This window comes from Amphiprion ocellaris, chromosome 1, assembly GCF_022539595.1.
Source record: "Amphiprion ocellaris isolate individual 3 ecotype Okinawa chromosome 1, ASM2253959v1, whole genome shotgun sequence".
NCBI classification, from domain to species: Eukaryota; Metazoa; Chordata; class Actinopteri; family Pomacentridae; genus Amphiprion; species Amphiprion ocellaris.
Window position 1 is genome coordinate 36,843,282 of NC_072766.1, and position 13,165 is coordinate 36,856,446.

At 32.6% G+C, this 13,165-nt stretch overlaps 1 protein-coding gene across 1 annotated transcript; it reads left to right on the plus strand.

The window, feature by feature from the left end:
- The first annotated feature begins 6,031 nt into the window (after positions 1-6,031).
- On the plus strand, positions 6,032-13,149 carry LOC111581024 (troponin I, fast skeletal muscle-like). Its single transcript, XM_023288999.3, has 6 exons — positions 6,032-6,185; positions 6,305-6,341; positions 8,393-8,521; positions 10,778-10,867; positions 11,117-11,293; positions 12,673-13,149. The coding sequence occupies exons 1-6, from the start codon at positions 6,040-6,042 to the stop codon at positions 12,757-12,759; spliced, it is 666 nt and encodes a 221-aa protein (XP_023144767.2). The 5' UTR covers positions 6,032-6,039; the 3' UTR covers positions 12,760-13,149.
- Positions 13,150-13,165: the final 16 nt, after the last annotated feature.

Sequence of the window (13,165 nt, forward strand, 5' to 3'; positions counted from 1 at the left end):
TTCATCTTCAACACAGTTCAATGTGAACATAAACTTTAATGCTCAAGGGGATTTATCTGTATAGTGAGTACTTTTATTTATGTTATTTTAAGTATTATTGCACTTTATTTACTAATTATTATTGTTTCACTTTTATTAGTAGTTTAGTTTCTTTCAGTATTAGTTTTTCTGAATTATGAATACTTTTATATTTGATATTTCTTTAAGTATTACTACTCTCATAAGTATTTTATGCTGTGGTCTTGGTCTCCCTGCATTATCAGTACTTCTGTTTTTTATATTTTAAACATATTACACTTAAATTACATCTAAATCATATTTTAGGTTTATTTTCGATATCTAAAATAAACCTAAAATATGAAATACCGCAGTTTACATGTTCTATGATGTTAAAGGTGCTATAACACAACACCGCATCATTCTGGCCTTACAGTCCCATATTCATTGTATATATTCAATTATATTACTACAACCCTCAAAGTATTTATATTTTATCAAATTGCCTGACTTGAAAACAGTGTTTTTGTGGTTTCATGTTGAAATTATGTTGAATTTGTGGTTATATCAACACTGCATGACTCCTTTCATCTGTCAAAGAACATTTTCTCCGACTCTTCAAGCCCTGAATATACATTTACATTAAACGGTCTAAAGTTACAGAATTCTTTTCACAGTGGAAATAATAATCAGTGGTGCACAGGTCTGTGGTTTGTGAAATAGAGCACCAGACCAAAGCAGTGATGCAAAGTTCAGCTGACACCTGTAGCATTGAAAACATACTGACAGCTTTCAAAAAAACAAACACGAAAACAAAATCTGAGTACTTTCATTAAAGCACATCAAAATTTTAAAAAGGAGATCAAAAATAAATGCACTTTCATATTCAAGCACAGACTCACAGAAACTGGCAGACAAATGAATAACTGAAAGAGATTTATTTAACCATATAACTAAACCAATACATAAATACAGAACTGAACTGGGGGGAAAGAACCAAACCAAAAGTACTAAACTCTACAAGCAAACTCTATGAATACAAAAATGGAAGTCTACAACACTGAACTGAATTAACAAAACTAAGCTAAAGAGGGCTACTCACAATATGGGGAAACTGACAACCGAGGGGAAAACAGGCTGGGGAAAATCCATGAACAGACAAACAGGAACACAACAGAGTCCAAGAGGGGGGAAATCCAGGAGGGGGAAAGCAGCAGAGTCCATGGAGCTGAAGCAGTCCAGAAGTTGTAGGCTTGGTGGGGACAGTATCTATGATCCAACAGGAACTGAGAGAATGAGCAGGGTTTAAATAGTGAACAGGTGATATTGTGGGCAGGTGAGCTGATTACTGCAATGTGAGCAGAATCATAATGGGACAAATCAACACCTATTTTTATTTTTTAATGCCATTGTGTGCACTTTTTGTTAGTTTCCCCATGTAGATATCCTGTGTTCTGGGGGATGAAACGTAAGAACAACTTAAATACAACCTAAATTAGGTGTTGTGTTTTCATTAAGGAATAACTTCATGTGTCCTCTGCGATAGAAACCGAGACCAAAACCTCTCTTGGTAATTACTGGCACAATTCAAAAGAAGTAGTGTTTTACTTTTTGTCTGACTCTTCAAGTGTTGGAAATCGATCATTGAAGCTCCAGTGGGTCAGTTTAATATTGATCGGATAAATCTGGTGGCAGCAGAGACCTAAAACTAGATGCTTCAAGAGGAAACATCATGTGTCTGCATTTTTTCTCTTCCCTCCCACGAAGGTTGAGCAGCTGAACATGATGGGAACTAGAAGGAGAAAATAAATCCTCCCAGTTTAGAGCCAACAGCTGCTGGGAGGCTTTTAATGGTTCTGCACTGACCGGACACTCGACTTGTCCTCAGTGTCGGTCACAGCTTTGATTTTAAAGTTGGTATTTTTCTACTTTAAGCTACATTTTTATTTGTTTTTAATCATCTTTTCACACTAGATTGGCTGCTACTAGGATCAAGACTGTACAGTGAAGCTCCTGAGAATATTTCTAATTTATTGTGTTCATATAATAATCTATAATATTTCAGATTGGCTAACAAGCATCTAATAAATGTGCAGAAATGTTGACTTAAAAGGAACGTTTTGCTCTTGTTACTCCTGAACGTTCTTTCTTTGAAATTATTTATTTTCAATTTGAAATTTACTGAGTAACCGCCAAATGACATTACTGCATATTTACTGTATAAAAATAAGAATATTAGTGTCAGTCAAGTTATCTAATTAGTAAAATGGTTGACAGACCAGCTGGTACACTATCACTGGTCTAAAACTTCCCCTTGTTAGTCCACCAAGGAACGAGGCGGAGTTATGTGACGATCGATTGGTTTGTTACTCTGTTTGTCTGTCTGTTACCAACATTGCTCAAAAACAGACTAACGGATTTGGATAAAATTTTCAGGAAATGTCAGAAATGATACAAGGACCAAGTGATTAGATTTTGGCAGTGATGCAGCTTATAGTCTGGATACACTGATTTGTTAAAGGCTGCGGCGTCACTGTAACTATGACAACAAGTGAACACTATGTCAGCTGCCTGCTGACGATTACATGATTGTGATCCTACTACAAATCGACCGCTGAGAACTTATCGGGACTTATTCGTTGGGAATTATACAAGGAACAATTGATTAAATTGTGGGGGTGTTTCTGAGTCCCATCAATTCCCGCCACCCGCTACATAAATAGGTCACACGATTCGATATCCATACATAATGTACACATGTATAACACACATCTGTGTTCAGCGCAAGGTGATTTTATTTGTGGGTACATCTATATTAAATGGCCACATTCTATGATGTTGTGATTTCTGATCATCAATAACTAATAAACAAATACTGCATTTCTGACAATGCCGTATGGGGGAATGAACAGCCTTGGTGGAGTACTGCACTCTCTGAGAAAATAGTGTTTTTAGCTAAAACTATTCATGTCTCTGCATGAAAATAGCACAAATAAATGCAAAGCTAAGTGATATTTGACTTGAATTAAGTCAAAGGATCTCTGTTAGAACACGCTACATGAACCATTTATACTAAAAACAAGATCAGTTAGATTTATGAAACTAAATCTAAATACCTAGGATATTATCTCATGAAAACTTTATAAAATGGCTTGTTTGATGCCTTGAACACGACAAACTAAATTCAATTTAGCCCCAGTATAATGATTAATCGTGAGGATTTTATGTTCTATTTCTATTTCATCTGTTGTCTCTCTACTGTTGTTTAGTCTGTCTTTGTAGCTGCATGTTATAATAATACAAAACTAAACAGACTGAATACTCATTAATCACAAAAATGAAAATAAAGTGAATGTTGTTGAACTTTCATCCCTGACTGAGCAGGTTTGACAAGAGTACCAGAAAAACTCAAGTACTGGTAAATGGTCTGATCCAATTAGAACAGAGTCAGGGAGGTTAAAAATAGTTTTTGAAATATAAATTTAGAAAAATATAAATAAATCAACGGCATAAGGAAAAACAATGGGGAAAATTTCAGGCTTTTATCTTTAAAAGTTCCTGAGATATTTTTGTTCAAACATAGCTTCATATTTTTATGTACAAACATCCTGAAAGTGGGTTGATGAGCAATTAAAAATTCAATATCTCAAAATATTTGTTAAATCACTCTAGTATTTCAAATATAGAATTTTAAATGATCATAGTTTATGATTAAAAAAAGTTTTAAGAAAAGTATAGACGATTGATCAGAAAGCCGCTGATGATTTGAAATGAAATAACTCCATGAAAGGTATTTCTGCTAAAGTAATGTGACTTTGGTTGGTGATTTTAAACCAGTTCCTAACACGGTGCGTGGAATGTGGCTGGGAATGAGCTGGGGACTATTTTCAGTGGCGGATTAATACACATTTGTTGCCCTACTGACTGTTTGCAGCAGCAGGTCGCTGCGTGACGGAAGAGTAAAAATAAACTGCAGTGGTTTGTTCACTAATGAGGGAATGAGTCAGTCAGTGTAATTCACTGCCTTGTTTTTAATAGACTTCAGGCTGTAAATACAAACTAAACCTGCTAGAAGGATTCAGCCGTTTTTGGCAGAAATAAAGAATATTAAACTTAACCGATGGACATAAAAATTTACCTTTACCTAAAATGTGGAAATATTAATGCATTTAAACTGTTTTTATCTGTTTTTTTTTTTTAATTCACTGTCATTTTACAGATGTTTTGTGTTTCATTTAATGATAGGTAGGTACTTTATTGAAACTTCAAGAAACCAGCAGTATATTAAACATACAGAAAATACAGAAATAAAGGATAAGAGCATAGGGGAGGGGATATAAAACATATAAAAGCATAATTATGTACAGAATGTTTATACTAAAACTAAAAACTGTGTAGATGGTGTGCAAATAGGCAGAAAAATCTAAATCAAACAAGACCTGTGCGAATAACCAGAGATGTCCATTTATATACACTGCAGTTCAAAAGTTTGGGGTCACTTAGAAATGTCCTCATTTTTGAAAGAAAGCACTTTTTTTCTCAATGAAGATAACATTAAATGAATCAAAAATCCAGTCTAGACATTGTGAATGTGGTAAATGACTATTGTAGCTGGAAACAGCTGATTTTTAATGGAATATCTCCATAGAGGTACAGAGGAACATTTCCAGCAACCATCACTCCTGTGTTCTAATGCTACATTGTGTTAGCTAATGGTGTTGAAAGGCTAATTTATATACAATTATTTTAGCACATGAATAAAGTGAGTGAGTTTTCATGGAAAACATGAGATTGTCTGGGTGACCCCAAACTTTTGAACAGTAGTGTATATAGATGTGTCTGGTTAACCAACATTGTCAAATAAAGTGCAGATGAAATTGTAAAAGTTTATCTCTGTGAGGAGGAATTGAAGAGCCGTATGGCCTTTACAGATAATAATAATCATAACAATAATACAGACAGTGACAAGAAAATCACTCACAGAGCGCAGTACTCCACCAAGGCTGCTCAGTCCCTGCATCATTTCCAACGCATAGGTCCCAGTAAGTAGCAGCAGTGGATTTGTTGTAGGATCACAGTCATGTGATCATCAGCAGGCAGCTGATGTACTGCTCACTTGTTGTCATAGTTACAGTGCTGCTATCTCACAATGATACAGAAATCTTTAACAAATCCGTGGATCCAGACTATAAGCCGCATCACTGCCAAATTCTTATCAGTTGGTCCTTGTGTCATTTCTGACCTTCCCAGAAAATTTCATCAAAATCCGTTTTTGAGTAATGTTGCTAATAGTTAACTTACATGTAGATATTGTCCATATTAAAAATGTTTGCTATGAATTGTTTTAAAGAACCCAAAAATTTCTAAAAAGGTCAACATTCTAACCTAAAACTTATTTTAAATATTGTTTAACAAGTGTTTTTTTTCCTGATGTTTAATGTTGAACAGTTTGAAAAGTAAATCAAACTGTACAACAAATAGTAATTAGTTTTTTACAACACTTGACTGTAAAATTTTCAATGTTGTAGTGTATTCAAGCATCATTATTTTACTTTGATTTGTCATTATTTTGAAGAAAATTTTTGCATTCTACCAGTCAAAAATTTGGACACACATTCTCATTCAATGCTTTTTATTTATTTGTATCATTTTCTACATTGTAGATTAATACTGAAGATTAACACTTTTTTGTTTACAACATAATTCCACATGTATTCTTTTATAACTTTGATGTTTTCAGTATTAATCTACAATGTACAAAATAAAGCAAAACTATTGAATCTATCTATCATCTATCTGATATTTGTCATTACTCTTCACTTTTTTTTTTAACAATTTTTGAACATTCAAGCATTCCACAGTGTGTGGGTTTTTTTAATAGATTTTTTTCCAGTATAATAGAAAGCTGTGTGGATCCTCTTCATGTTACCAAAATGTCCAAAGATGCTTCCAGAAAAAAAATTCCTGAAGCGTTTGTTCCAGGTTCAGCTGCTGCTGTCGACCCCTCGGCCTGGAGACAACTGGCGGTTAACAGACACACACATGCACACGCACACACACACACACACACACACACACACACACACACACACACACACACACACACACACACCTATAAAGGGACCAGAAAGTGTTGGTATTTCCATTCATCTCTTTTCTTGTCCACCGGCAGCAGGCAGGATGGCAGAGTAAGTCCTGATGGACTCATTTAATTATTCATCCACTAAGAAATTGACTTATCTACATTTACTAAACTCACAGAAATACCCGAAACACATTTCCCCTCCTCTTTTGTTCTTCTGTACAGGAAAAAGATGTCGCAGAGTCGGAGGAATCATCTCAAGGTAGAGTCAGAGGACGTTAACTCTTTACTGAAATATCCCCATCATTTATTGACTTCTGTAGGTCTGTTAAAGGAAAAGATGAAAACAAAACAGTGTAACAGCAACGGGCTTCATGTGGTTTGATGTGAATCAGAAGTTTATACATTTGGTTTGTGCACACAAGTTAGATTTTTAGTTCATTAGGAGGTTTTTAGGTTTAAATTAGACCTTAGTGTGCAGCTCTGAGGCCACTTTATAAACATCATGAAACAGCTGGAATGAGACAAAGAATGTGATATTTTGAAAATAAATTAATTTTATTCCAGTCACAAAGCTCATTGTAACATGTGTCCTCTGTAGTGCAGATTTTAATCTGCTCTGTCAGTCCCTGTTTTCTAAAGAGGACATCTGCAGCTTTAACAGCAAGACGAATACAAAGTGCTTCTCATAAAATATGAAAACCTCTAAGAAAAGAAACACAAGACGTCATGAAAGGACACGTTTAAATGTTTTTTTAAAAAAATAGAATAAGATACGCTGTCAAAAAAATTGTGAAAATATGGCAGAAAAAATATGTTAAAACAGTGGAATAATGTAATGTTCAAGAACTGTACAAACTATGAATAGCAAATATTTGTAAATTTTTTTTTACTGATTTAAATACTGTAAAACTCATTTTACTCTCATGTTTTAAAGAAATTAATGACTAATTTGAGCTTTTTTTACAGTCAGCATATAAATAAATATTTCTTTTCTGTAAATATTAACATTTAACAAAACAGAGAAAAACTGTGAAATTACTTTTCAAACGTTATATACCATTTATTAATCTTTAATATGTTTTTTTTTTCAAATAATGGCTAATGTTTGTAAAATAAAGTTTTATTTTTACTTTTTAAAAACAGCAAAAATTGTGTAATTTTATGGTCAAACATTGTAGAAAAACCACTTAAAATCTGTTTAAAAAATTATTTACAGTTTTGGCCTGTTTGCTTTGTTTTTATTTATAAACATGTAAATTAATACTTTTTTCTTTAGTTTTGCTAGATATTATCGGAAATTTATCAAATCAGGGAAAATCTGTAAAATAATTGTTAAAAAATTATTTCTTAAATTCTTAAATGCATATTTTTTTCTGTCACTTAGCAGTAAATATATGTAAAATAATTATTTTTTAATGGTTTAACTGCAGTCAAAAATACCATTTGTAAAGATACAGATATTTAATGAGGACAATATTTACAATTTTGAGCAGTTTTCATGATTAGTTTGTAATTCAGTACTTCTCTTATTTTATGAATTAATATCTGTAATTTAACAAAACAGGAAAAATCTGTAAAATAACTGTTAAATATATTGTTTCTCATCCTTAAATGCATATTTTTTCTGTCACATAACAGTAAATATATGTAAAATAATTTTTCCCCTGTTTTTTTCCACTGTAAATATGCCATTTGTAAAAATACAGATATTTAATGTGGATAATATTTAGAGATTTGACCTGTTTTTTGAAAGTTAGTTTGTAATTCTGTACTTCTCTAATTTTCCTAAGTAGGTACTTTATTGATCTCGAGGGAAATTCAAGAAACCAACGGCATATTAAACATGCAGAATAAACAGAATTAAGAGATAAGAGCGGAGCACACAGGGGATGTAGAGATATAAAAATATAAAAGGCATAATTATGTACAGAATGTATATTAAACTAAAGCTACAAACTGTGTAGATGGTGTGCAAGTAGCTAGAAAAATATAAATTAAAAAATGTGCAATTAGTTAATATCTATAATTTAACAAAATGGAAAATCTGTAAAATAAAAGTAAATTGTTAAATTAATTTAAAGCTGTTTAAAAAATATTATTTTTTACAGTGCAGTTTAAGTACAATGAAACAGACAAAACTGTAGAACAGAAATTCCAGTTGGTCACATGTTTAACTTAATAAATTCAATCTTGACTCGTGATTTAAAAGAACTGAGAAGTGAACTCAGAGATTTACTGTCCTGATCAGACGTCACCTGGTCGTCACCTGTGACTCGAGCAACGAAGGTCTGACCCTCCTCTTCCTCTCAGAGTTTGCTGCTGCACATCGGCCAGGCGATGCTGGAGGAGGAGGCTCAGGAGGCCGAGAGGGAGAAGATGAAGTACATGGAGGAGAACTGCCCCTGTCTGTCCATCCCAGGCAGCATGCAGGACCTCCAGGTAAACCTCCAACACCTGGACACACCTCAGACACAGCTGATCCTCATCTCAGCGGCTTTTTCAGCTGTAGCTCATACTTTACACCAGCTGCTTTGGCTTCAAACAAAAAACCTAGTCGTTTTTTTAAAAAATTAATGTTACCTATTGTGCCTTTCTGTATTTTTGTGTTCTTGCATTGTGCATAATAAGTTCATCCACAGGCTTTAATCACTGTAGGTTTAGAACAAAGGTTAAGTGCTGTATTTGGTGCAGATCTGGAATGAAGATGGGGCTGTAAATGCTCACAGGGTTTAAGAATCAGACTAATTCCTGGGTAGGCTTTCTGTGGGTCAGATGAGGAAGAGTCTGGATTGCCAATGAAATCACAGTGTGAGGGATAACCTCCTTAACCCTCGTGTCGTCCTGTGGGTCAAATTGACCCGTTTTATAGTTTGAAAATGTGGGGGGAAAAAAATTTTTCACAGTGAAACTTCTGATGTCCACATTTTCAATGTTAAAAATGTTAAAGAGCATTCCCCCCCAAAAAATCAATCAAAATCCAGCGAATTTTGCTGGATTTTGGTTGATTTTTTATGAATGTTCTTAAAGAAAATGTTACAGGTTTTACTGATATATATGTAATCACTTAAGATATTTTTAGGATTTTTTTGGAAGATTTTTACTCATTTTTTGAAAATATGTACAAGAATTTTCTTGGCAAATTTGAGGAATTTTTTTTTAAATGAAACTTTTAAGGGACACTTTTAAGGAATTATTGGAATTTACTTCTTGAAGATTTTGCAAATCTTCAGAAATTTGGGGAATTTTTTGCTGATTTTTTTTGGATTTTTTTCAGACAAGGAAACAATATTTTTTGGTGCCCATAAATGAAGACAGCAAGAGGGTTAAATAGGAAATGCTCTTTTAAGATACATTTTCACATTGAATCTTTTGCACAAAATTACTTTTGTAATGTTGAATACGATCTTTTCAAACTTATTCCCCTGTGGTTACTGTGACTCATCTGCTCATTACTGTAGTTTAATACAAACATATTTTCATTACAAACATCCAATTGTATCTTCTACTGTTGAATGCTAACATCCAGACTGACTAAAAACAGGAAAAATTATGAGCTTTGTTTGTTTGTTTATTTGTTTTTCTTAATTGATTTTTATTACCAATGATGTGGTGCTTTAACTGGGAACCACAGACCAGTAAAACACACTGGAGACTCTTTTCACTGATTCCCTCGCTTCTAAATTTAGTTTGGCTGATTTTGCTTCTTCTCTGCTGTCCAGCTGTCAGTGTCAAGAAAGAAAGAAAAATCCAAAAACAGCAGGGAAGTCATTTATTTGTCCTCATTGGCATATTTATTTTTCTTTCATTTTTAATATGCCTTTACAAAAAGTCAGCAAATCAGCTTTAAAAACCTATAAATGTGAGTTTAAAGCTAAAATAAATCCATGAAAAAATAACCGAAACCAGCCCTGAAATGATTTTAATTTGCACTGTAAAAATATTAATTAAATTTTTTTAATTAACAACAGACAGTAAATCAAATGTTAAACCCAGAGAACCCAATGTATCTTCAACTGTATTTTTATTTTAGCCTCTTTCAGTTTACTAACTTGATTTTAAGAGCTTTAATTTGAATCTTTTGATTTGGTTTCACCATTGTCATTACTATTATTTTCATGCAGCAGCACAAAAGCACTAAAAGTCCAATGTGTCCTAAATACCCAGAATCAAAAGACAAACAACGTTAGTTACTAGCTGATGCACAGAGTATTTAGCTTCAGATCATTTCAAATTCAAATCAGAAAATTTCCACAAAATTTGGTAGAGACAAAACACAAAAAAGAGAAAAAAAATGAATGAATGTAGCTTTATTTTGAAAGTCCAGAGAATACCTACACTCTATGTCTATATTTATATAATATAATATAATATAATATAATATAATATAATATAATATAAACCTACACTCCATATAGTATCTGCGGCCTTTCTGCAAGAAATAGTTTAGATAATAAATATATCAAATAATGTATTATTTATTATATAGATTGATATTATATTGTATTATATTATACATAAACTATATAATAAATAGTTTGTCAAATTTGTGTTACATGCTACATTCACAAAATAATAATATATTAAGACAAAAATAATTGAGCATTGTCTTTGTAATATGAATAAAATGTTTAGAATTAACAGTTTTAAAAAGTTCTATTCCTAAGTCTAATTTTTACCGTGTTTCTACAACACCAGGATCTCTGCAGGAAACTTCACAAGCAGATTGATTTGGTGGACGAGGAGCGATACGACATGGAGATCAAAGTGACCAAATCCAACAAGGAGGTACGTCTTGTAAAATTCTGTCTTCCATATGATTTAAAGCAGGTTTGAGCCCAAACAGCTTGAAGACAGAAAGTTTCGTACTTAAAAGCCAGATCCTTTTACTCTACATCCTAAATGGAAACTACAAAGATTTAAAAGAACACACACAGAATTTCTAAAATGTGGCTGCATCTTGAAAACTATCAGTGCCGTTTAAAAACACAGATACTCACTTTAGAAAGTGACGTGTCTGAGTGTTTTTTCTGTCAGATCGATGACCTGAAGATAAAGGTTCAGGATCTGAAGGGGAAGTTCAAGAAGCCGGCTCTGAGGAGGGTACGGATGTCGGCCGACGCCATGCTGGCCGCCCTGCTGGGCTCCAAGCATAAAGTGTCTTTGGACCTGAGAGCAAACCTGAAACAGGTCAAGAAGGAGGTGAAGGAGGAGGTGGGTGCTGCAGATAATATATATTTATAATATTCACCTGTAGGCTTCTGAAAGTAAATCTGAGTGTCTCAAAGAGTGAACAACCAGCAATTATAGAAGTAAAAATAGTGTAATTTTACAATCACACATCGTAAAAGAACTAATTATTTGTAAAAAAAAAATACAGATTGTTAATGTGCATATAGCCTTTTTTTTATCATCAGCACGTAAGTAAATACCTTTTCAGTGATTTTTGTAGGTATTATCTGTAATTTAACAAAACCTATAAAATATGGAAAAGAACAGTTACAATTATTTACCATTTCCTTACTTAATGTACATTTTTTTCTCTCAGTTAATGCCATACATACACTACTGTTCAAAAGTTTGGGGTCAGTTAGAAATGTCCTCATTTTTTAAAGAAAATCTTTTTTTTAATGAAGATAGCATTAAATGAATTAGAAATCCAGTCTAGACATTGTGAATGTGGTAAATGACTATTCTAGCTGGAAACAGCTGATTTTTAATGGAATATCTCCATAGAGGTACAGAGGAACATTTCCAGCAACCATCACTCCTGTGTTCTAATGCTACATTGTGTTAGCTAATGGTGTTGAAAGGCTAATTGATGATTAGAAAACCCTTGTGCAGTTATGTTAGTGCATGGATAAAAGTGTGAGTTTTCATGGAAAGTATGAAATTGTCTGGGTGACCCCAGACTTTTAAACAGTAGTGTATGTCAAATAAAGATATTTTTAGCTTTTTTAAGTGCATTAAAAGTAGTGTAATTTTACAGTCATACATTGCATTAAAACAAATCACCATTTGTAACAATGCATATTTTCTAATGTGGAAATTACTGACAGTCAACATGTAAATTAATACTTTTTCTCTGTGCTTTGACAAGATTTTATCCTTAATAAAGCAAAAATAATTTATGAATTAGTCATTACAAAATATAGTACAATTTTTCAGTTCTTAATGTGCATAATATTTCTGTCAAATAATGGTAAATATATGTAAGAAAATAATTTTTTGCTCATTTAAATACAGTAAAAATAGTGTCATTTTGTGGACAGTATTTACAGTTTGACCAGTTTTTTAATGGTTAATGTGTAAATTAAGACCCTTTCATGTAATTCTATTAGTAACTAAATGGGATTTAATATATATATATATATATATATATATATATATTTTATATTTTTTTATATATATATATATATATATATATATATATATATATATATATATATATATATATATATATATATATATATATATATATATATATATATATATATAAAAGACAAAACACATTAAAATAAAATTAAGCTGATAAAATAAACAATTATAGTTACATAGTCATTAAATTTCTCAAACACTTTTGTTTCTGTCAGGAGAAGCAGACGGGTGACTGGAGGAAGAATGTGGAAGACAAGGCTGGGATGGACGGCAGGAAGAAGATGTTCGAGACAGAGGCTTAGATGTCACTGTGTCTGTCTGCATCATTTATTACTGTCTATTATGTGAGTCCACACTGTCGTCAGTCCGTAGAGATGATAAAAAGGAATGAGTCATGCTGCATTTTTTGTGTTTAATGTCAGTAACTGGATGAATAAACAAACAGAATCAGAATGGAATGGAATCAGTCCACACAGATAAATCAACAATAACTTATTATCTGACTGCACGTGGTAACAATAAGACATAAGTACAAGAATAGAGTAAAATAACACTTCAATGTAGGAATCACCATTTAATATTCAGTATCTGCTTAGGATGGAGGACATGCATGTCAGGAAATGTACTGTCTGTTAATTGTAATTATTTTATGTTGCAATAAAGTTTTTTGGGAGGAGGTTGGTCACATGACACAGGACGTCACGCAAA